This window comes from Amia ocellicauda, chromosome 22, assembly GCF_036373705.1.
Source record: "Amia ocellicauda isolate fAmiCal2 chromosome 22, fAmiCal2.hap1, whole genome shotgun sequence".
Taxonomy (NCBI): domain Eukaryota; kingdom Metazoa; phylum Chordata; class Actinopteri; order Amiiformes; family Amiidae; genus Amia; species Amia ocellicauda.
In genome coordinates, this window is record NC_089871.1 from 18,920,477 (window position 1) to 18,945,440 (window position 24,964).

The 24,964-nt window shown below is 40.6% G+C and overlaps 2 protein-coding genes across 5 annotated transcripts in view; one reads left to right on the forward strand and one right to left on the reverse strand.

The window, feature by feature from the left end:
• acsbg2 (acyl-CoA synthetase bubblegum family member 2) overlaps nt 1–12,903 on the forward strand; it is a 36,728-nt gene extending 23,825 nt beyond the window's left edge. For all 3 annotated transcript variants that reach the window (XM_066695946.1, XM_066695943.1, XM_066695944.1), the window contains exons 4-15: nt 1,375–1,643; nt 2,142–2,230; nt 2,712–2,832; nt 3,389–3,469; nt 3,908–4,057; nt 4,388–4,564; nt 6,042–6,223; nt 7,502–7,741; nt 7,881–8,098; nt 8,823–8,962; nt 9,622–9,868; nt 10,251–12,903. In XM_066695946.1, coding sequence (XP_066552043.1) covers nt 1,375–1,643; nt 2,142–2,230; nt 2,712–2,832; nt 3,389–3,469; nt 3,908–4,057; nt 4,388–4,564; nt 6,042–6,223; nt 7,502–7,741; nt 7,881–8,098; nt 8,823–8,962; nt 9,622–9,868; nt 10,251–10,369 — 2,033 coding nt within the window. In that variant the 3' untranslated portion in view covers nt 10,370–12,903. The remainder of the gene's footprint in view (nt 1–1,374; nt 1,644–2,141; nt 2,231–2,711; nt 2,833–3,388; nt 3,470–3,907; nt 4,058–4,387; nt 4,565–6,041; nt 6,224–7,501; nt 7,742–7,880; nt 8,099–8,822; nt 8,963–9,621; nt 9,869–10,250) is intronic.
• A 6,487-nt stretch (nt 12,904–19,390) lies between these two features.
• Nucleotides 19,391–24,964, reverse strand: part of mllt1a (MLLT1 super elongation complex subunit a) — a 38,355-nt gene continuing 32,781 nt past the window's right edge. For both annotated transcript variants that reach the window (XM_066695948.1, XM_066695947.1), the window contains exon 12: nt 19,391–21,793. In XM_066695948.1, coding sequence (XP_066552045.1) covers nt 21,665–21,793 — 129 coding nt within the window. In that variant the 3' untranslated portion in view covers nt 19,391–21,664. The remainder of the gene's footprint in view (nt 21,794–24,964) is intronic.

A 24,964-nucleotide genomic window follows, 5' to 3' on the forward strand; every position in this document is an offset into this window, starting at 1 on the left:
AGCAACTTTGACTGAAATAACCACTCGTTACAACCGAGGTATGCAGCAAAGCATTTGTGAAGCCACAACACGTACAACCTTGAGGCGGATGGGCTACAACAGCAGAAGACCCCACCGGGTACCACTCATCTCCACTACAAATAGGAAAAAGAGGCTACAATTTGCACAAGCTCACCAAAATTGGACAGTTGAAGACTGGAAAAATGTTGCCTGGTCTGATGAGTCAGACATTCAGATGGTAGAGTCAGAATTTGGCGTAAACAGAATGAGAACATGGATCCATCATGCCTTGTTACCACTGTGCAGGCTGGTGGTGGTGGTATAATGGTGTGGGGGATGTTTTCTTGGCACACTTTAGGCCCCTTAGTGCCAATTGGGCATCGTTAAAATGCCACGGCCTACCTGAGCATTGTTTCTGACCATGTCCATCCCTTTATGACCACCATGTACCCATCCTCTGATGGCTACTTCCAGCAGGATAATGCACCATGTCACAAAGGTCGAATCATTTCAAATTGGTTTCTTGAACATGACAATGAGTTCACTGTACTAAACTGGCCCCCACAGTCACCAGATCTCAACCCAATAGAGCATCTTTGGGATGTGGTGGACCGGGAGCTTCGTGCCCTGGATGTGCATCCCACAAATCTCCATCAACTGCAAGATGCTATCCTATCAATATGGGCCAACATTTCTAAAGAATGCTTTCAGCACCTTGTTGAATCAATGCCACGTAGAATTAAGGCAGTTCTGAAGGCGAAAGGAGGTCAAACACAGTAATAGTATGGTGTTCCTAATAATCCTTTAGGTGAGTGTATATAGATTATGCCTAAAAGCTTCTGAAAGGTTAGGGCATTTAACACTCAAATGTTCATAAACTGCAGTCAGGCACAGATGGCTTATTTAAACAAATGTATTTTCAGATTAAATTTATAATCCATGGAGCTACCTCTCCACTCTTCTTTGCTCCTTCACAGGGGATTTAATAAACTTTCCAATAAAGAAGTTGGTTTGTAGTCAAAACATAATTTGACTGTGCTCCAGCTCTGATTGGTGACTCCTGCTTTTGTGAAAACCTCTTGGAGTAAAACAGTTAGACTTCATGAGATTCCAAACTGGAAGGATATGTTGAGGTCAGCGTTTTCCTGTGATTTAGTTTCCTTCTCACTGAATATGACAATGTGAGTGTGATTTTTCATATCCTGTGGAGATTGTTACACTGGTGAAAAAAATAAAAATAAACAGCTGAAAATACTTCTGTTCACTCCAAGAGAACTGCTGGGAATTGGGGTGGCACAATGGTAACACTGGGAGCCTTTGCAATGTGCTGGCCAGCTGCATTCTGACTGAACTGGGGCCTGTGTCATTTTGCAGGGGATGTACCACGCCCCAATTCGCTGGACCTGGACTCTGCTTCACCCAGGCTATGGACGTCCAGGGGAGACGGCGAGGTCAAGCTGAGGATGGCAGAGTCTGGCCCAGCGGCAGAGCCAGCCATCACTGTCCATCAGATGTTCATGGATGCTGTAAAGAACTACGGGGACTACACAGCGCTGGGCTGGAAAGAAGGAGACCAGTGGAGCACGATCACATACAAAGAATACTATCAGAGGTGCAGAACGGCAGCCAAAGGCTTCCTGAAGGTGTGTTTATATTGCATTCCACTCTGTGGTAATGATTCCTACATCTCCTGTATTGTGCTTTCCACAAATGTCCTGCTTGTGGAATTGCATTTTATATTATGCGCTAATTGGTCTCCTATTTTTGAAGAATGATTTGTCAGTATGTGCTCTAGGTAAAAAAAAACTACATTTTCTGTGGCAAAAAAAAAGACAAAAATAATAATACATGTTGAAAATAATGTTGAAAACACAATGATCCTTTTGTGTCCCCTTTTACGTTGAACTTCTCATGTTATTTAACTTCTGTAAAACATTATGTTGAGTCAATAGGAAGGTTTCTGAGAATGGTTATTGTAAATGATTAGGCAAGCAAGTAGATGGAATTCTGGTTCACATGTGAAATATTGTGAAACTGAATATGTTTGTTGTTGACCACTTCGCTAACACTACACACCGGGGGGCCTGTATCTCAGATTGCATTGTGTACCTGTGTGCTAAAACCTAGGTTTCTTTTTACAGCTGGGCCTGGAGAGATACCATGGAGTCGGTATCCTGGGGTTTAACTCTGCTGAGTGGTTCATTTCAGACATCGCCGCTATTCTGGCAGGGTGGGTGAATCCAACAGCCTATGTCCATTTGACTCTCTGGACTGTGAAACACTATGGCCAGGGTTGAGGTCTTTTGTATAGAGAACTGTAGATGAGGTTCAAACAGTGAAAACTTGTGTATAGTCTGGGATCTGAATGTCACAGCTCCACAGAGCACTAGCCCCCTTCCTGTAAGGGTGCAGATGAACCTGCGAGAGGTGGGAAACAGGCAAGCCATGTATCCCGTGTTGGAGTTGATGCCCTCATGAAAGTGGTCAGCAGAACCAAATTTATAATCTACAGTTGGATGCATACAAATTCGCATAACCTTTTCGAATAACTTTTTTTTAATTTGAAGGGTGAATTCTTTTAGTTTAATTTGAGTTCAATCCGTCAACATCAGATTACATTTGCTGCAATTCCAAGTATTTGTACACAAGATGTTACCTGTTTAAGCACAAGAGTAATTGAAAATAATAATTTTCTCTGTTTGAATTAATAGTGGATTTGCAGTCGGCATTTACACCACAAATTCCCCCGAAGCTTGTCAGTATGTCGCAGACAACTGCAAAGCCAACATTTTGGTTGTTGAAAACCACAAACAGTTGCTGAAGATTCTACAGGTAATTAGCACTTGCATATCTGACTTGCATAAGTTTTGTTTGCATATGTATCTTACAAAACAATATTCTTTATTTCTAAATGAAAAGGTTATTTAATTAACTGTGATGTCAAACCTTACCAGAGATCATCTCAGTATGGAGGTGAAGACTAATACCTAAAATTGGTATAAATAAACTTGTGAAATGCAATATGAATGCCATTAAAAAATACCTGGGATATTATGAAATGACCAGTATTAAGAACAAAATGACCACAACTATTCAAGCATGTGATTATAATCCCTTTCACAACTCATCCTAACATTATCCCTAGGATAGTCTTTCATAACCACCAGACACTAATGGTTTTAGTAAAATCCCCCCCTTCTATTTTCTCTCACACCCCAAAAAATACACTGTACGTCAGCACCCAACCACCAACACCCCCCCAAACACCCCCCCATCTTACCAGAGAAAACACCATCAGCAACTCTAGACATTGTTTCGTAGCCCCCCTAAAACCGGAAGTCTAGTGCTTGTTTTTTCACTGTTTAATGTTTGCTTTTTTACTTTGCAGATTCAAGACCAGCTCCCACATTTGAAAGCCATAATTCAATACAAAGATTCACTTAAAGAGAAGAGACCAAATGTGTACACGGTGGGTTATTAATCTTTACTTGTATTTCAAACAACACTACAGTGTAATTCTATCTGTACTTGAGACTGCTTTTCAATTGTATACCTCGGTATTGGTCCAGCCTATATTTAGGCTTTCTAGATTGACTTTGTAGGCCTGGAAATGGATGACTTTTCCAGACCATTGCAGTGAATAATTATTGAATTGGTGATTAAGGTTAATGCACAGCTTTTGGAATTAAGTATATTAAAATAATAGATAAAAGAAAATAGAAATGGAAAAACAAAATCTTGCATGCGATAAAACACCTGTTCTCTGCATATCAGGTGCATAATATTCATATCAGATGAACTAGAATGAATGACTGTGAACCAGCAGAATGAAAAGCATGTCATCTGTGCTCACCGCAGGGGTTTTATCTGAGTTTTATAATGTTCTGTTCTGCTCTTGCTTTGACAGTGGGCAGAGTTCATGGAGATGGGCAAAGACGTCCCCGACTCCCAGCTGGATGCGATCATCGAGTCCCAGAAGCCCAGTCAGTGCTGCACTCTCATTTACACCTCAGGGACCACGGGCCAGCCTAAAGGAGTCATGCTGAGCCATGACAATGTGAGTAAACGCAGCCCGCCTGCTAATCTATTGGCACCCAGCAGCCCATTTTCTGCAGATCTGCTTGTCCAGTGGATGTCCAGGTAGTCTTCAGAAAGGAAAATAAGTGATTTCTGGGATTTGCTTTGCAGTATATTGTCCTTGTCTGTGTACAGCAATTTGAGATTGTTTTAAAGGCACTAAAATAAATAGTATTAATGTTTTTATTATTATGTTATAATGTTATAAAGGGTCAGATAGAATAGTTCTTGAGATATATTTTTATTGTGTCCAGTGTGAAGCAAAGCTTGTTTCCTATACTATGTTGTAACCCCATCCTCTGCCCTACAGCTGAGCTGGACAGCGTTTGCCACGGGCCGAACAGTGAAGCTGACGGACGCCAGTGAGAGTCAGGAGGTGGTGGTCAGCTACCTGCCACTCAGCCACATCGCTGCACAGATGATTGACATCTGGCTCACCATGAAGTTTGGGGGGGCCACGTATTTTGCGCAGCCTGATGCACTGAAGGTGAGGAAGTAGAACTATGTTGTGATGCACAATTAACAAAACCTTGTTTGTGTGTGTTATTACAATTACTATTATAAAAACCTGCAGCTATTTTATTTTATTTTATTTTGATCTGATCTGATTTTATTTTATTTATATTAATTGATGTATATTCCTTATCTTTAGTCCACAAAGAAACTGATCTAGAGATTTGATTCCCAACAATACTACCAGAAGTGGGGCCATTTTCTCAAGAAATAAAATAAAATGAATGGATCTGATCACAATGTATATCCATATTTTTCTTATCATCCCGTTTGTTACATAATGTAAAGTAACTCTGTTCCAGTATTTTATTTTCCTTTAGCAAAATATGTTTAATATTTGCAAGCAAAATGCTAAGCTGTAGAGATCAGAGCAAATTAAACCGTTTTCCCTTCAAATCTGCTGAAAGAGAATGTAATACTACCTGTCAGTGTGCTTGATTACCATTGTATTTTTTCATTCAGACTGTGTACAGTAGTGCCATTCAGCTTCCTCAGTTTTCTAAAGCTTGTACCCCCTGTGGTTTGTTGAACAATAGAGGGCCTCCATTTTTAGTGACTTAATCTGCTTTCACAGTGCTTCTTGTTGATCTCATTAGAAGAAATTAACAACTTAATCCAATTAAGAAAAGATCCAAAAGCATTCAAGCAACTTAATTTGATTGAAATGATATTATGAAGCCCTTTCCTGGGAAACTAAATGGACCCCCCTGTCCTTCTTTTTGACACAGGATAAACATATACCCCTTAAGATGCAGGCACGGTATTGTGGGCATGAATCTCAAGATGTTTTTAATCGTAGAAAATGCTAAACTACCGCTCTGTTCCGCTATTGCGCATCAACCAGAATTAATTAATATTGCACTGACAAGAGACAATTGCTCCATATGACATTTGACATCTGTTTAAGTGAACCTGTCACACTGCTAAATCCTTTATGACTGAGCACTCGCCCATATGCGTTTCGTGATGATGGTGAATTTTCCCCGATGCCAGTCCAGGCATTACAAAATCACAGACAAATCTGGTCTTTTACCAGCTGTTAATTTCCCTCATATCTTTAACCTGGTTTAAGGTAGCCTTCCCGTATTTTCTTTTGAAACTATTTACACAAAACAATAATAACCTAGATGTGTTTATTGGATTGTAAAAGTCACAGGTATCAAAACTATACATTCCCTTACACAAGTTTGCCTCTGTAAATTTGCCATAGGATTTGTGCAGTTTTAACATGATTTTACTATGGTTAAATTTTTTTTTTACAGTGATTTGCTATGTGTTCAAAATGCCTTCACTGTGCTTTACTACACTGTATAAGGGTAAAATCCCTGCATATAATATGAAAGGTCAACAGACCTGAGACAGGAGCCGTGTTTTAAGGGGCTGTATGGGCACTGAAAGGTGGTGGGCTGTGCGATTGCAGGGCCGTGTACTGACTCAGGTGGTGTTCGCAGGGCTCGCTGGCCAACACGCTGCGGGAGGTGCGGCCCACAGCCTTTATGGGCGTGCCACGGGTGTGGGAGAAGATGCAGGAGAAGATGAAGTCCATTGGGGCCAAATCCTCAGCTGTGCGCAGGAAGGTGGCAGCCTGGGCTAAGGACGTCGGGCTCCAGACCAACCTGAACAAGATGCAGGGGTAAGTGAATCACTGGTGGCCTATCAGGATGTGGAGACTCCAGACAGTGTTTCCTACAGGATTCTGTATTTGCAGTAATTCTAGGTTTGCAATTGTTCTAGTGGGGTCCTGGAGATTTATTTATTTTGTAGAACAGCTGTCAGTCATCTCTGGTGACTTTTTGACGCATAGGAAAGTCAGTTTAGCTTTATTTTTTCTTCAGTGTGACAATAAATCAAGAGCAAAATATTTAGTATGTGTGCAATGATGAATTTGTAATCTAGGCAACAAATAGATATGAAATACAAAAACAATAATAACTAGAAAAATAACTCTTTCCCATTATCCAAAGTCCAAACTAAAAAGTCACATAGCTTTTAGTACAATCTAAATGCATTAATTAATATTGAACTGTAACTAACTAGTACTTAATGACCACTGCAAAGCGAGTATTAAAATGGAAAGCGGTAGCTATAAGATTGTGTGACGCTTTCGCTCAAACAACTAATTCATTTTGTCAGGCTTACTTGCTCCATTCATTAACTTTGCAACAAGGAATTATATGGATTAATCAATGCCTCATTCATAACATACAGTATAGAACGTGTTTTCAAACTAAATCCTACAGTAGGTGTACTTGTCCGTTTACTTTTCGCTTCAGCTTGCTAGCTGGTAACGACTGATACCGTGGAGTAAAGTAAGTGGCACTAGTCACTCTTGTCCATCCGGAGTAGTAGCTTGTGTTCTAGCCTAGTAATAGGAGGGATTGTGAGCGCTGCACATCGAACCCGGCGTATAGCGGCTGCAGAATAGCAATGCAGGAAGCACTGATGCCAACAGTTCCCTGGCATCTAGATTCCTGTAATAACAGGAGAGAAATGCAAACATCCAATTCAGGAGTTATTTACATGTTTTTTTTTCTTAAGAGAAATGCTGCTTAATGTAAAACGATCAGGATTGTTCACCTAAAATTAAGCCATACACTGGAAGCCATCTTAGGAATGTGTGACTCACGCAAGCCTATTAAATCCCAAAGCCCAGTGCAGTATTTTCCAGTGATTGTGTCTTTGTTCGTAGTGAAAAGCTGCCAATATTTCTGGGTACATCTGTTGCATGATTTATTTAACTGGAATTGCTTTTCTTTTTGGATGGGGGTGTTGATGTAGATTGTTGAGCTAGTTCTCCTTTTGGAGTCAACATGAAACCGTTATCGCCTGCTGTTCTGCGGACGTTTAAGCATTGACCTTTTGGAAATATTGGGGACAGTGTTAAAAATCAGTGCATCCTTCTTCTTCACAGTAGCAGCAATGCCTCAATGCCTTTCAATTACCGTCTGGCAAAGAGGCTGGTGTTTAAGAAAGTACGTAAGGGCCTTGGGCTGGACCGCTGCACCAAATGCTACACTGGAGCTGCTCCCATTACTAAAGACACCCTGGAGTTCTTCCTCAGTCTGGACATCCCCGTGTACGAGTTGTATGGCATGAGTGAGAGCACTGGGCCACACACCATCTCCCTCCCTGATGCATTTAGACTCATGAGGTAAGATATCTTCATGCTGCACAAAGCTTGCATGGTTTGCAGGGAATTCACCCAGGGCTGTGCCCTGTGGAGTCTGGGGGGAGGGTTCCTGGGCCCAGTGGGAGAGCTGTTTCCAGAACTTTCCCTTCCTGTCCTGCAGCTGTGGCAAAGTGATCCCCGGTTGCGAGACGAAGATTTTCAACCCCGACAGCGAGGGCAATGGCGAGATCTGTTTCTGGGGGAGACACGTCTTCATGGGCTACCTGAACATGGACGACAAGACAGAGGAGTCTCTGGATGATGACGGCTGGCTGCATTCTGGAGACCTGGGCAAGCATGACCAGAAGGGCTTCCTCTACATCACTGGCAGGATCAAAGGTACCAAGTCCCAGGGAGTCCAGCTCTGCCCTGGATCCCCCTTGCCAGCACACATTCATAGCCAGTCAGCCATCGCCCACAAATGAACTGGATATACTGGTAAAACAGACAGTATTTCCCAGTTATTGAATTCAATCAAATTTGTCAATAAAAGCCAAACCAGTATTTATGAAGCATTCAAACATTAGTCAGCTGTGTCACTGAGCTTAGCCAGCAGGTTTATGTTTGATGTTTTTTTTTTTTTTTTTGCATTCCTTTTATGATGATTTTATGATGTGTATATGTGTTATCAATTGATCTTCTCTCTGAACAGTTTGCTATTTTGCATTATTGCTTTATAATGAACCATTTAATACACTGAATGGAATGTTGTCCAATTTCTCAAGATAAACGTCTGATATGCAATGTGGACCAGAGTTTAAATCGGTACGTTCTTCTGACATAACTGAAACAATGACCTGTACATTGCCCTTACTACAGCGTGCTGTATGCAACTTCTAAAATGCTAGATTACAGGGATACAAATCAGTGCTCGCCTACACAAAGTCCTTGATCTATTCTTCACCTTAGGAGCTGCATTTTCCTGTGAGATTGTATATGCTCTGAACTTTTATGATACTGTATTCCACAGAGCACATATAGGACTGAAAAGAATAACTGATGTAACATGAATAAGTCCCTTTATTCCAACAAGTGGCTCACGGTTGTTTCTGTGTTGTTACAGAGCTGATCATCACAGCAGGTGGGGAGAACATCCCCCCCGTGCCTATCGAGGACACGGTGAAGGAAGCCGTCCCTCTCCTCAGCAACGCCATGCTCATCGGAGACAAGAAGAAATTCCTCACCATGCTTTTGACTATTAAGGTACCTCAATTGATCGATTATGTTAAGCCAGGGGTGTCAGACTCCTGTCCTGGGGGGTGCAGTGTCTGCTGGGTTTTGTTCCAGCCCAGAGAGCGCCTGTTGATGAATAGGAAAATATATACTGCCATCTTGTGGCCAAGAATAGTGGTATTAGTATTTTGTTGAAATAGATTTCATTATCTGCTACCAATTTCAAAAACCTTTATAAAAAAATAAAATAAAAAAACTAAACACAGTTGTAATAAGAACTTTTTGAAAGAAGAGATTCTTCTATGGCAGCTTTCATTCAAATTCCATTAATTTCCTGCAATATAATGGTTTCCGGTTTGATTGTGGAAGTTAACTTGATAGTGGCTCAATCCCTGATTGCTTTGAGACAACCCCCGCCTCCCCACCCCACAAGTTGCTCCAAAATCTTAAAGATCTATAATCGTTTAATTTAAACATTTAACTTTTACTAAATTGTGTACTGCAGTGGTATTCAATTTATAATATCCATATGGGAAACAATATTTTGGCCATCTTTAGAATTTGCAAACTCCAACAATGTCACTGTAGAAGAGGCACAGTGGTAGTCAGCTGAGCCCCAACTGCTGTGTGAGGTTGGAGGTAGTCGGGGTGGGTGTGTGTGACTGTGACTGTGACATCTCCCGTCACAGAGCAATGTGAATGCTGAGAGTGGGGTGCCGGAAGATGAGCTGACCCCAGAAGCCCTGCAGATTTGCCAGAAGCTTTCAAGCAAGGCCACCAAGGTGTCTGAGATCACCGGGAGCAAAGACCCAGCAGTGTACAAAGCCATTCAGGAGGGCATCAACCGGGTCAACGAGCGTGCCACCTCCAACGCACAGAAGATCCAGAAATGGACCATCCTGGAGAAGGATTTCTCCATCCCGGGGGGCGAGCTGGGTGAGTGACCACATGGCTGCCGACGCACACGACAGACAGGACAGTTGTAGACTAGTCCCTTGTCTATGAGGGTTTGCTATTGAAAGACTGACAATCATTTTTTTTTTTTTCAGCTTTGCGAGACTAATGCAGCTTTTAAGATTGGCAGGCCTTTATACAATCATAGTCCCAAGGCCTTACAAGCTATAAAGACATTTTAGGGAATGGATTTAAGCAGAGAGTACTGTTGGTCAGGAATGGATTGGGGGTAGATTTGTAAAATACCCCAAAAGAGGTTTTCAAAAGACAGCCCAGTGCTTGCGCTATTCTCTTCTTGTCAGTTTTTCAATGCAGTATATAACTTTGTTGTTTTCTAACTGGATCCCAATGTCCACTATTCCAGGCCCTACAATGAAACTGAAGAGACCAGTGGTGATGAAGATATACAAGGACCAAATCGATAACTTCTACAAAGAGAATGTTACCCCAACCACCCCCGACAACCCCCTGCCACCCAAATAAGGAGCTCTGACTTTGAGATGCTCCATGGCCAAAACAGAGAACCAGACACGCATCGTGATCCCTGTACAGCTCCTAGTATAATCAGCCCTCCTGTGAAAAGTTCTGTTAATTGTATTTTATTTTATTTTTCGGCTGTTGTAAAGAAAGAAAACATCTATGAAATACTATTGTACGATTCTCATTATATTTTTAAAAATATGTATTAAATTGTTTTAGATTGTACTGGATTGTTATACAGTAATTTAAAGACAAGTAATTGAAAGCAATGCCTTTTTAATTGCCATATTGTTTTTACCTTAACATGTAACTGTTACTGGAGGTTTTAGGATTAGACAAATATCCAATTTGATTCCAAACAGATTTGAGGTTAATTCTTTTGGATTTATCAGCCACAGTTTAGTAAATGGCTGTATCAAGGAGATAAACAGGGAAAACAGGAAATATGAACGTAAAACATATCGTCTTTATTTATTTTCATTGTATTTTTTTTTTGTATCTTGATGAAAGGCTGTATATGGCGAAGCTCATGGTTATCCAAAGTGGAGTTGTGCAATATTGATTTATCTTGTTTTTAAGGCCAGACGCTGTAACATTTAACATGAAGGATTTTATTGTTTTCCTTATGAGCCACTGAGCAGTCTTGAAGGCTGTTAGTGGCCTTGCACTTCATCATATAATGTACACCAACTCTTTTCTTGGCTAGATACAGTGAACCGATGCTCAACAAGATAAGCCATACTTATTTTGCTTTCAATAATACGTCTTATAATTTTATGTATTGAGGGGTCATACCATTTTACACCCCTTTGCTTTCGGTCAAGGCATTTGTCACATTCATCCTATTGCATAACCCACTAGCGTTGGTGTAGTATTGCTTTGTATATTTTGAAAATATTGTGAATAATATTAAAGTACAACCCATCCTCCCTGGCCGTATTGTATCTAATTAAGTGGCATCAACTCTTGTAAAGGACTGCACCAAATCTAGGATGGATGATTTAAACATTACTCATGTTGCACAGCCTATTCGTAGTTCCCCCAGTGTTCAGTGTGGAGGCATTGTCCTGTTCTTTTGTTGTTGCTTCTTTTACCAAAACCTTTTTGTCATATTTGTTTGGTAAATGGATTCATGAAGGAGGTATTCATATACAGCGATGCTGATGCTAAGTGCCTGTAAAATAACCAAATTGATGGGGCACTTGAGAAACTAACCAATTCTCTACTTTGCACTGAGTTTCTCCAAGGAACAGACATCTTGAAATCCTTCCCTGAATGTCCATGTTTCACAATGATTTGCAGCTGTCACTTTTGTAAAACCGTTATTTCTGCTATGGCTGTACTGAAATACTGCACTATTTTGTTTTTAATTTGTATCTCCCCCAAATACAGTGCAGTTTTTTTCACATCTGCTTGCAATCGATTCCTAAGCATGGCTCTGAAAAGCGAGGTATGCCAGTTTGATTATATTCCGGTATAGGCTATAGCTCTTTCATGAATGCATCTGGTTTCAAGCTCTTTAGTTTGGGGGACCAATCACTTGGCTTGATTACTTATAGGGCACTATTAAGACTTTTGCTTTGACAAAATTGAGCTGCACATTTAGAGTAATCTAAATAAGTACAAAAAATATATATTAAATGGAGAAGAAAATAAACATGTCCTAAGGGCCCTTTAAAAACAGTAATGTAGCATGTAGTTGTGATGTATTGTACTCTATTCAGAAAACTTACATTTAGTCTGATTCCAATTTAAAAAAACAAAAACAAAAACATACTGGTGTTTCAGACCTGTGGCTTGTTTGCAGGGTGAGAGGGTTTGTTGGAAACAGAGGGGCTATCACTATTCAGGGTGAGAGCGTCACCTTACCAGTTTGACATTGAGATGATATGACAATGCCTGTGGAGAAATGGCATGCTTTATCCGAGAAGGCAACTTGGACTTTGACAGTCACATCATTTCTTAGACTTAAAACCAGCTGCTGAAAGTGTTCATGATTTTATAGTTGAGGCATGAAGGTGAGATTTGGTACACTGTCGTTATTTTCAATCTTTTTTTTTTTTCCCCACTCATATTGGCGAGCCAGCTGTGAAGTCATGAAGGCCTTCAGCAATTCACCACTCAGTCTTAATGTGGACTGATTTTGATTTGTAGATTAGATGTTTAAAGGTTAAAAGCATTGGATTTCATTGTTTAGAACAATGACAACACAAAATGATACCAAGAAGAAAAATATTATGAACAAATTGTGGTTTCTATTGACACGGTTATCCTCTTGCAATGCAATGGTCATGCAAATGAAGGTAAAGGAGTGACCTCACAGCTTGTTGGCTGTAGTACTTTCTCTTCCTGATGCTCAAACTTTGGTTTTTGATGGCAGTTGTTATTGTTTAAAAATCCTTTGTGCATTATTTCCATGTGTTAAGTTGGATGTGCAGGAAGCTTTTGCATCCACTAAATAAGGGATGCAGAAACTTGTATGTAGTTGTGGTGTGTGCTATAATTCCAAATAAACTGTATTTACGTTGTGCTATAAATGAATAATCGTCATTATGTCGGATAATCGTCGACATGCAAGGAATTGACGCTGAATTTGCCGGCAATCATTTTCCTGCTCCATTCACAAATTTGCTGGCAAATTTCCAGCAATTAGACTAGGACCCTTTACAGAAAAGTCCACCATTTGAAAGGTCAATTTCAGTATCTCTTTAAAATAAAACAAATGACCAATTAAACAGACTGCAACAAGGAACTGACAGTACTCAATGACTTTATTAATATTATGATAAAAAAAAAAAAAGATTGAACTCCTTGTCACAACTTGCATTATATGGCCACACAGTGGCATTGTAAGTTAAAATCCCAATTAAATTTCACTTTCACCATTCAGTCAATGGTGGCACCGCCAACACTTCAGATTCTGTCACAGTGCAGCTGTTTTTTTGCATTACCCCTACTGTGCAGCAGGAGTCCCCGTCAGCCCCCCGATACAGACAAAAGACATGTCGACAATCCCGTAAACTGGAAACACAGCCTTGATCATGGAAAAGAGATTTTAAAAAAACAAAACCAAAATAAATAAAAGGTTTATTGGAAGAAAAAAAAAAAATCTGAACTAGATGTTTAAAAAGTATTTTATGTAACCATTTGTTTTAAATACACAAAGTAGATTTTCTACTTTTGTTTATTTTACATTTATATATAATATATTTTAACTGAAATGCTTCCCCATTCTCGTTTCTGAAGATGTTTTCTTAGTGGTCTAGGATAAATAATCCTGTGAAACACTGAAAAGAGGGACAAGCTTGTGCCTTGGGCTTTGTAACCATACCTCACAGAGTATGGACACTTACAATGCTTCCTTTTATTTTGAGTAAAAACACTCAAATATCTTATGACACAAAAAATACTTTTTCAGTAAAAGAATCAAATAAGTAACATTCTGACAAACGGTACTATGTGACCACATCTGTTCCTCAGGCAACACACACAGAGCAGTCTTCTGCATATCATTCTATAGCGTCAGAACTAATAAACAGAATAAAGACCTCTGAAGGAAGCCATTTGTCTTGAGGATTTTCCAAAACACAATACTAGGCCTACACAGAACAGACAAGAGGTTTTTGTATCTTGACCAAAAAAAAAACCATGCCAATGAAAAATCAACAGGTAGGAAAAAAAAAAAATCCATTAATACTATTTGCATGTAAATATCGTATAAAATTCTTAAAAATACAGCTTAGATAAATAAGTACTGGAGTCACCACAGCCAAAAGTGCAGAGGTATATAAATTAACACAGACTGTTGGCAAATGGAAGGGTTCCCTGTGAAAAAGCCAGGCCGAGGTGGCGCAGTGCCCGAGCCCCATAGCCTATGCAGTGTTACAGTGAACCGGGTGAGTTGGGGGAGGACTGGGGTGGGGTGGGGGGGGGGGGGGGTCTCTGCTCATTGCCAAAGTACGATTTCAAATAAGTAAAAGACACTTTCACACCAGAGAGGTTTTGTAGTTGGTATTTCTGTTAAAAAAATAATTAAAAAAAAAACAACAGCAAAAGAAAGACCCAGTGATGCCTCGTGGTTGATTTGCAATACAACCAAAATGCTGTCATCTCCAAGCTGGGTTTCAACATCAGTGACTGACTATTCACTTCTTTAGTAATGAGCCCTACCTGCATGTTTTACAATACAAACACCGCCTCCCTGTGGAAGAAAGGACTGACAACACTGTAAAAACACTTACAGACAGGGCTGGGAACAAGTCTGCCCAAAGACTTTGGGGGGGAATATCATTGAAGTCTTTAAAGTCCTGTTCCTGCCATTTCATTTCCAGGTTCCACTGAGCTGTGTTAGAAATGCATTTCAGTGTCTCGATGGTTACTGCTAGCAAAAATGCATAAAGGAGCAATCCAAATCAATTATAACAGTCTTCACCTATACAGTGGATTGAATTACATACATGGTTTGATAAACTGATTACACAAAATCACGGCTTTTTAATTTATGGAATTTGTCGTTCTGGTGGGGTTCCGTTTCTCACCCCCATCACGCAGTCATCAGTGTTCTTCATTGATTGGCAAATTAGGATCTTTGTTAATGTTTTGGTTTTTTAACCCCAATACAGACACCAACAGTGGAGTCATTTCTAATCCAGATGATGAGCTTCATGAGGACTCGAAAGAGGAAAATCCCAAATCGACGGTCCAATCACCATTTTTGAGGACATGGTTTTACTCGATGGCCTGAGAGAGTGGAATATCAGTGTAGGACAAGCTCTTGCTGTCCTGCCACACTACGGAGACACCTTCTTGAATATCTGCTCATTGGCCTCCTGGACTGCATCACTCACTTTTCTGGAATTGTTTTTTTTTTTCATTTTGTAATTGCACTGTCAATCCAATCCAATCCAAACTCCCCTATCCGCCACAAGCCTTTCTACCAGGCCAGGAGAGAAGACCACACAATACTCGTCAACTATAGAACATACTGACAGGAAAAACCTAATTGATTCTCTCTACAAGATCCAACAAACACGACTTAGACCTGGTGAAGCACTAAGCAAGACACCGGCAGTATACTGAGGACAGTCCTTTGCAGGCTTCTAAGCCAACCAACCCTGAATGAAGGGGAAACAACATCACCGCTAACAAGGTCCCCGTTTATACGAAACCCCCAACTTGTGCTCTTTTTGCCAGACAACGGACAAGCAAAGCAAGAGAATCAACCTCCATAACAGCCACCCAAATACAAAACACAAGAAAGGAAGGCAGAGAACAGAAGAGATGGGGTTAACTCAGTGAAAAGGTGGGGGAAATGGGAACTGAAAGAAGACTGACAGGAAACTGATTAATGGGACATGTACCTCAGCGTAGAGTGTAATAATGGAGCTGAAGTTTTTAGTGACTGGACACTGAGAAGACTAATCAGATGGAGGCTTGTGAGGAAAGGAAGATACAAGGAAGATACAAGTAAGGGGAAAAAGACAGATGCATCCAGCTCAGAGCAGAATGGGGAAACCTTTCCTTTGGCCATCAATTGGGTTTAATATGTACACAGGAATGATACACACTCACAGTGGTTCAGCAATTAAAAGGGACTTTGGCCCAGTCTTTTATGAAAAAAAATTGTGTTTTGTTTTCTTGTATGAGAGCTGGCCAGTTACAAGTCTTAAATATGGAGGGAAAAAAAAAAATGTGAATAGAGCAAACACTGGGGTTAGTTTACTTGAGCATCGGTTACTCAGCTTTTATAACAGAGCTGCGTGAAGGCAAGAGAGTGTGTCTAAGTACTGTATACATACAGAAAACAGCTCACAATGGGTGATGTACTCAAGCAGGTGTTAAGTGCAAAACCCTGCCAATTAACTGGTCCATTTCCACCAAGCTTGGCAGCTCACTCTGAATACAGGCTCACAAGGGCCACAGTCATTTACACCAGGAATTTTCTAACCTGATCCTTGAGTACCCTTATGACCCGGACCTTGAGTCAAATTAGAGTTCAAATGCTGAATTCCAGCAGTTTTTGTGAGCCTGGATTACAATTAGTGCTCTTTTGTTCAGTCAGTTATGCCGTAGACTTACAATGAGGTGAAAGGTAATATACAAAGCAATATAAATACATATTGTTCAGGTATTTTGTAATGGTCAGCAAGCAAAATTAACCTGTAGAGGTTCACATATATATCACAGTTGTATATCTTAAGGCATTGCAATGGTGGAATGGCAAATAAGACAATTGTATCTGATCCCAGGTTTGCTATGACTTCCTAGTTTTTCCTTCCAAATAAGCTTCAAGACCCAAACACATAAGTGGAACGATTCACTCATTTTCTCATTCCAAAACTCTTTCCTATGGTCAAGGTCAAACAGACAGCTCCATCAACATCTCCAGCCCTCTCAGGAAATCTTTTCAGGATCTATTTGTCCAGTATAAAAGGTGTGTTTGGCATGTGTATTTGGTTGAGCTGCCATGCATTTAAACTGAACACCATCTAGTAAAACTCACTGCAGTAAAGGTTAATAAACAGTCTCACCTGGAACAATAAAAGCTGCTACTACAGGTTGCTCCTTCTCACTCTCTCTTGCTCGTCCTGAGACTACAACCAAGGCCTCAGACCTGCCCACCCTTACACATGTCAGAGTCCTGTGGTGCAGTATGCAAATCTGGAGGCAGTGTAAGAATGAACAGTGGCAGACAAAACTGATACGGTTATCTACAACCTTTCAGCGCCACACATCTGGACCAAATCCCTTTTCAGTTGCTCTCTTAGACCCACTGAAAAAAGCACTACAGATTGGATAAGGTTTGAGTCATCGGTACTGAGGAGCATACTATGCTGTATGGAAAAACAGAACCTTTATGACCGATCAACAAACAGCACAAAGATTTCAAACATTTTAGAGATGTGCATTTAGACACTGAAGACTGTAGTCTGTTCAAAATAAATACTGATTCACAATGAATTAGTCATCAAATGGCTGCAATTCTGTGGTTATTATTGTCTGCTTGGATTAAGCAATGGCTTTTTATAGGCTGTTATACCGACCTTGCAGTTTATAGATGCTAATGTGGTCACTGGTCTATGGGATCATGGGGTGATTAAAAAAATAAAAAATAAATAAATTGGACAAAATGAAAATGAAAATCACTACATTACATGAGGTGTCAATCTCTTTTAAAATTATCAAAATCTTGTGTGGGGACATGAGAGGGTTCATTCAGGTTGTGTTTGTTGGCTGGAAAAGGGTCTTGGAAACAAAAGTCCAAAGAGACTATTTCAGTTTCAGTGAGGAGAGGTACAGTGTCAAAATACTACAAGATGATCCTTCACAATCACAGTGATTAGTGCTCAATAGGAGGCATGATACCATTTCCTAACCAGCTCATATACTCCCCAAACAATTATTGTGTGAACCTATCGATGCCATTAGCAAGGTCAAAGTTTCACTCCAAACCAGCGCTGTAAACCGATACCCCTCGTTAAAGGCTCTGCTGCCCAGAATGAAGTTCAAACACATTGCATCACATTACAGGAAAGCAGCCTTATGAATTTAGTGGCCGATTATCTCCCAGGTTAGTTAAAGGTTAAGCTGTAATAAACCACAATGAAATGCTAACACACCTCGAGCCCCACACTGTGTCAACACTTTTAGGAACAAGAGGGCTAATTTATAACAAGATCTCTTAAGTAGTTTCAGAAATGTTTGTAAAGCTTTTAAGTGCTACTCTATGAGCCACCAGTATTTACTATGGCCACTAAGGTATCAGTTCTTATGTGGGGTGACAGCGGTCCATCTCATGGCTTGTAATAGTAGTGTCTTTCATGGGTGAAAAAGTCTTGATCACTTTCCCTACTAACTACTGCAAAGATGTTAGCTTCACAAAAGGATTCTCAAAAGCTTTCCAGCCTAGAGACTAACAGGCCACGCATAACTGCATTGAAGCATTTGTGTTGCAATAACTCCAAGTGCCACGGTACTTCCCAGCTCATGTCGGCAACCCATTCAGCTTTGAGCTCCTGTCTTTCCACAGGCTAAGTGCGCTTGGATGCTCTGAAAGATCACATGTACGCAGAAACAGAAAATGAATAAAATGAAAGAGGACACAAGAGCGTGCATGAGACTGGCATGAGAGAGGAGAAGGGGAAAACGCACTGTATTTCAACTAACTGTGAATCAGGTGGACCACATAACACCAGTGTTCTGTATCAATGAATCTGTTAAAACACTGTGGAGTAATAACAGCCGAGAGTGCCAGCGAATCCAGGGACTGCGAGAATTTGATATTTTTGGTGGTTTTCCCCAATCGCCTGGTGATTGCTTTCCTACAAATTAACAAAGATGGTGCCAGAAAACTGCATACACAATCCCCAAGGCCATGGCTGTATTTGAGAAATGGGAGTTATGGATCTAGTGTCTGGAAAACACCACGTGGTCGATGACTGAATACCAAGGCATTCATCTGGATTGACCTGTACTTTCCTAGCAGTTTTTCAGATAATTTTCCAAATAACACCCTTAAAACAACACCAAGACAGCAGGGATGGTCTGAAACAGCAAGCTGGGAGAAAAGTTCCTCCGCAAGTAACAAGAGAAGACATTTCTGACCATGTGGGCTGCAAAACAGCTTCGTACATTTTTTTGTTTGGAAATTTACTCTACCAGCTAAGTAAAAGCATTTGTCTTGAGTTTTCAAGGTTACACTGCCATAAGACAGTCTCGTCATGATTTATTGCAACTTGAAAAAACACGTTTATCCATGTTGTAATTGCCCTCTCTTTTTTTGTTTTGGTTTTAAGTGATTTGCCTAAAACAACTTAAATGGCTATGGTTTAGTTAACACTGACATTAGCACACACTCATTATAAGGAGTCTCATTATGAACCACACCCTTCAATTGATATTCCACCCCATTTCAAACTCTGAGCTTGGATTGGGATTGATTTTCATCTGTTAAAAATAAGATTTACACACAGAAAAAGTATGTTCTGTTGCCATTGGTGTTCTTACCCAACTTCAAAGTCAAAGTGCTGAGAATCCAGCCGATTTAATTCAAGCAGCCTATAACCCAATTACACACACCTCCTACCTGATTGTGAAGGTCCAGTTTGGAGAGACAATTAAAACGATGCCCACCACCTCCCACCCCACATGTACACAGCGACACACACTGACAACATAGTAATATCAAGGAGGGCTGGGCCAGTGCTTTGAGGAATATTAAGGCTCTGTGCTTTTTCATAAAAAAAAAAAATACAAAAAAAATACAAAAAATTAAAATTAAAAATTAAATCTTCATCGGTCACTGGCAGCTCACCGCTCTCTGAACACAGAGAGGTTTCTTCAACGAAAGAACTGCCACATAACAGATGCAACCGTTTTCAAATATAAATATAAAATGTACTTAAAACAGACTGTAGATGTGGGAAGGGGGAGGGGAGGCACAAGGAACGTGAGTTTTCACTTCGTTTCAGGTGTAAAAAGTGGGCTGCTGTGGGGGGTTGTGAATTCAATCCAAGGCGGAAGTGACCCATTTGATCAGCGAATTCTGTAATCCGGCAGCATTAATCTCCGTTCTGAAATAACCTGACCACCTTTCTTCACGCTTATGCCCAATGAGCCTCTATAGGACGCCCATATGAAACCACTACTCACTGCTGGGCATTTTAAAGCCATTCTTAGGCACGAAACTTGTAAAAATCTGCTTCAGGAAAAGGCTTACTCAGAGCTTATTGCAAGAATTGTAGACAGTGGGTGGGTTATGGTGGAGGAAATGAATAGCGTACTATGCCTTTTTGTCCACTGGCAAACTTAATGGTGCACCACTGAAATGTGTCCCCCTCTCCCAACCTCATTTATTCTTGTTCAGCCAAGGCATCTTGTCCTGAAAAGCTGGAGCAGTTAGCTTAGCATGGGAGGTGGTGTTGAAGCAGCAGCAGAATGAAGCTTGACACTCATGCTTTAATACTGCTCTTATTTATCAATTCATACCTGGCAACATATGAAATCCTAAGGGATGAACTATGACATCATGGAAAGGTATCTCCCCGTCAGCCAAGCCTGTGTATTTAAACATTTAACACACTTATTGCCAAGAGCCATTTTCCTTTCTTTTGTTCTTCTGTGCACAGGTGTCTGTTATGGCAATTCAGAAAGGCACTACAGGGCCATAGTGGTCTTTTCAGCACTAAAAGAATAGACGCATCCAATTAAAAGTAGAATGCAAAATGTCATTGGGGGAAGAAACAAAGTCAAGTATCAAGCAGGCCCACTCGTTTAGTGTTCCACACCACTACTGCATTTTTTCCACCTGAAAGGAAATAAAGACATGTTCCCTATTCTTAATCCCTCTTCTCCACACTCAGGGGTAAGGAGGAAGTGCAGATGGATAGGGAGGGAGGTTTGTGTGTGTGTGTGTGAGAGAGGGAGAGAGAAAGATTGAGAAAGAGAAGGTTGATCTCTGAACACCTGATAAGAAAGAAAACATTAAAAAATTAGAAATGTAGACCAGTGCTGGCCATAGAGACGCACTCTTAACTTGCAGTGGGGAAGTCAGACACTGGATTCAGGCAGACTTCCCTGGAGGGAAACTTGTGCCATGTCACAATCTGGGCCCTGTTTTTTTTTTTTTTTTTTTTTTTTGTTCAGTTTGCTTTTTGGCAAGACCACCAGCCGTTAAGGCAAGGCACGAGTAACCCGTTCAAAACCTTACCGTCGCCTGTGTCTCCAGCGGCCCTTTGAACACTCCTATAGCTCTAAGGCTAAAGACGATCTCTTGGCTCCCGAAACCACATAATCGATCTCCCCCCCCCACCCCTTCATGTCGGGTGAACCACAGTGTCCCGGAGTAGCGCCATCATCCGTGTCACACCTGTGGACAAACTCCACAAAGAAGCACTGCAGAGATGAAGAGGAGAGCGGCAGAGGAGCAGGAGGAGGGGAGCATACTGCTGTGCTGATGCGCAGTTTCTCCTCCCAGAAGGGCTGATGCACTACACAGTCCACAGGCTTCTCTTACTCACATATATATAATATATCTCTAAGACAGCCTGGCTTCTACACTGGGATTCTACTGTCCTGCAGCACCTGATATTAAGGGCTCCCACTCCTCTGTTAAGCCCTTGCTTTTACCCTTCACCCCCCACAAAAACCCTCTCTGGCTCCCCGCCCCTCTCCCCAGCCTCCTCCTCGATTCCCAGTTTACAGTTTTTTTGTTTGTTTGTTTTGAGTCACGTTCTCTCTCCCCCGCTGCCCCCCAAGTTCCTGGGAAAGAAAGCCCCGCCCCCCTTCCCAGACTTCCTGTCACGTGGCTGTGGCCTCCAGGTAGCTCTGTAGTTTACGGACAGTCGATTCGTCCAATGAGAAGAGGTCAAAGTCAAAGGTGGTGTTGGTGACGTTGAAATGCCCCGTTTCCTCAATGAGGTTGACGATCTGCACAAGACAGGAAGGATGAATCAATTAACAAACCGAAAAAAATAAGGATGCATCTGCAATTATTTAGAGGACTGAATGGGTACAGTGGACACATATTAGGCCTGCCCTGGGCCACCTCAAATTTTTGTAGACCCCGTTCACATTTGTGGTTTTAGGACGCCTAAATGCGGTCACATATGCGGGCGAAAAGGAGCCTAAACAAAATGCATGCCGGGAATTAAACAAATCTGCTCAAACAAACCAGTTACGCATGACATTAGGTCTGCTTACAGGTGTATGCGATGTATTTATAATCACAATGTATTTATATTGATGTATATAGGCTATTGTTCGGTTCTATATTTTATTTGAAAGTACGGTGCTGTTTGCTGCAGGTCGATGTGTCCCATGCAATTCAAGCTGTTGCTCAGTATTTCTTCCTCGGAAAAACATGCAACCTTTTCTGTGGACTCCACTGTGTTTGTTGTCATTTTTAAAGTCTGTTCTTTGCATTTTGATTTTCCTTTTAACTTGGTCAGGCAAGTGATTGATACCCATCAAAAGAAGCCTTCTGTGATCGTTTCTATAGTTATATCCTCAGACAGCAGCACTCGTACACTTCCTTCGGTTTCTGTTTTAACTTTATCTTCCATCCCCATTGTAAACAGTGCTTTAATTTCTGCATCGTCCCAGTTGTTACATCCAACGCCAGCATTTGTGATTGTACTGCTCACCTCAATATAATCGCATTTCCGATTGGATAGTAAACAGCTGGTCTCGTTTTAAAATATACTGATTTGAATGGAAACCTGCTTTGGTTAAATGTATATCCGAATTTTGCATTAAAACGATAAGGGAATAAAGTGACCTGATGCCGTTCACAATTTCACAATGCTATTTTCACGTGTAAAATGCATACTGTTAAATTTCAGATTTCAATCATACTTAGTACAAGAAAAAACAATAGCAAGTTTATCAGCTACACACTGTTATTTAAATTGACCGAGTAGAGAACTGTTTACATCATTATAATTCATTTAGCCTAAACTTTAATATATGTAAAGATGTGACCTAGTGAAATGTATCTGTATATTTAAGGCTATAGATCAATATGAAATTCAAACAATATAGAGACAATACTGTTTGTCTTGTGAAGTCATGTAAGCGGTTTCGATTCCTGTGTTTATTCTGCATTGGCAAGAAGCGGCGTCTCTTTGACTCAGACACGCGGCCCAGGGCCGCCTTAAATCTCAAATGTGAACGGGGTCTCAGTCTCTCTGAGTAGGGCATTCCCTTCAGACCTGGAATAAGTCTGGTTGCTCTCCTCTGAACTGCCTCTAGAGCAGCGATATCTTTCTTGAAGTGTGGAGCCCAGAACTGTACACAGTATTCCAGATGAGGTCTAACTAGTGCATTATACAGTCTTAACATTACTTCCCTTGTTTTAAATTCTACACTTTTGACAATATACCCTAACATTCTGTTTGCCTTTTTTATTGCTTCCCCACATTGTTTGGATGGAGAAAGTGAGGAGTCCACGTAGACTCCTAGGTCTCTCATGCGTTACTTCATCTAGTTCTATTCCTCCCATAGTGTAATTATAGTGGACATTTTTCTTACCTGCATGTAATACCTTGCACTTGTCCACATTGAATTTCATCTGCCAGGTGTCAGCACAACAACTGAATATTATCTAAGTCCCTTTGAATAACCTGTGTTGCCGAGATTTTATCTGCTGAGCCACCTATTGTAGTATCATCTGCAAATTTGACAAGTTTGCTAACTATCCCAGAGTCCAGATCATTAATATAGATTAGAAACAGCAAAGGCCCTAGTACTGATCCCTGTGGAACTCCACTAACAACCTCACTCCAGTTAGAAGCGACTCCTCTAATCGACACCCTCTGTTTCCTATACATCAACCAGTTCATAATCCATCTACTTACATTACCCTGAATGCCTACAGCTTCCAATTTGAGGATCAGTCTTTGGTGTGGAACCTTATCAAAAGCTTTTTGAAAATCTAAGTATATCATATCATGTGCTTTCACATGATCTACAGCTGCCTCGCCTAAACCCATGTTGACTATCTCCAAGAATATGGTTCTCACTAAGATGCTCCTCTATTTTCTGTCTAATCATTTTTTCAAGTGATGCAGGTGAGACTGATTGGTCTGTAATTTCCTGGCTCAGTTTTGTCCCCTTTTTTGTGGATTGGTATGACATTTGCTGTCTTCCAGTCAGTTGGCACATCCCCTGTTCTAAGTGTCATTTGGAATATTTGAGTTAGCGGCCTATAAATAATGTCCCTAATTTCTTTAAATATTGTTGGAAACATACCATCTGGCCCAGGTGAATTGTTTGTTTTTAATTCTGCTAGTCCCTTTAGTACCTCCTCCTCATTTATCCTGATCTCTCTTAGGGTTTGACTGGACTGGTTGTTAACCTGTGGCATGTTATCCATTTTTTCTTTTGTAAAAACGTCTGTGAAATACTAATTTAGATCATTTGCCACATCTTGTTCATTTTCCAATATATTTAAATTTTTGCCCTTTATCTGTTTCACTTCCTCCTTTATTGACCTCCTGGTGTTGTAGTATTGAAAAAAGCTCTGCATTAGTTTTAGCTCCAAGAGCTATGTTTCTTTCCATTTCCCTCTTTGCTTTCCTGATCCCTTTTTTTTAAGTTCTCTTTGCAGTTCAACATGTTCTTTGTATTTTGTTTAATCTCTATCCCTTTTGTATACAACATTTTCTTTCTATTGATATTTTTTTTACATACTTCTATTAAACCATTTTGGCCAATGTTTTTTGGTCCTCAATTTGCTAAGTTTTGGTATGAATTTCTCCTGAGCCTCAAGTAGTATATTCTTAAAATATAACAATCCATTTTCAACTGAATCTGTATCCAGTGTGCTCCAGTCTAACTCTTCCAAGTGCCGCCGCCTCATACCATCAAGGTTTGCTTTTCTAAATTTGTAGACCATTGTTTTAGACTTTGTTCTTGTTTTTTAGTTCTTGGTTCAAAGCTAACCATATTGTGATCACAGTTTGCCATTGGTTCTCTAACTAGTGTCCCTCTGACTCTATCTTGGTCATCTGAAAAGCTCAAGTCAATGCATGCGTTCTCTCTGGTTGGTTCCCTGACAAATTGAGCAGTCAATTACCATCTCAACAATTTCTATTTCTG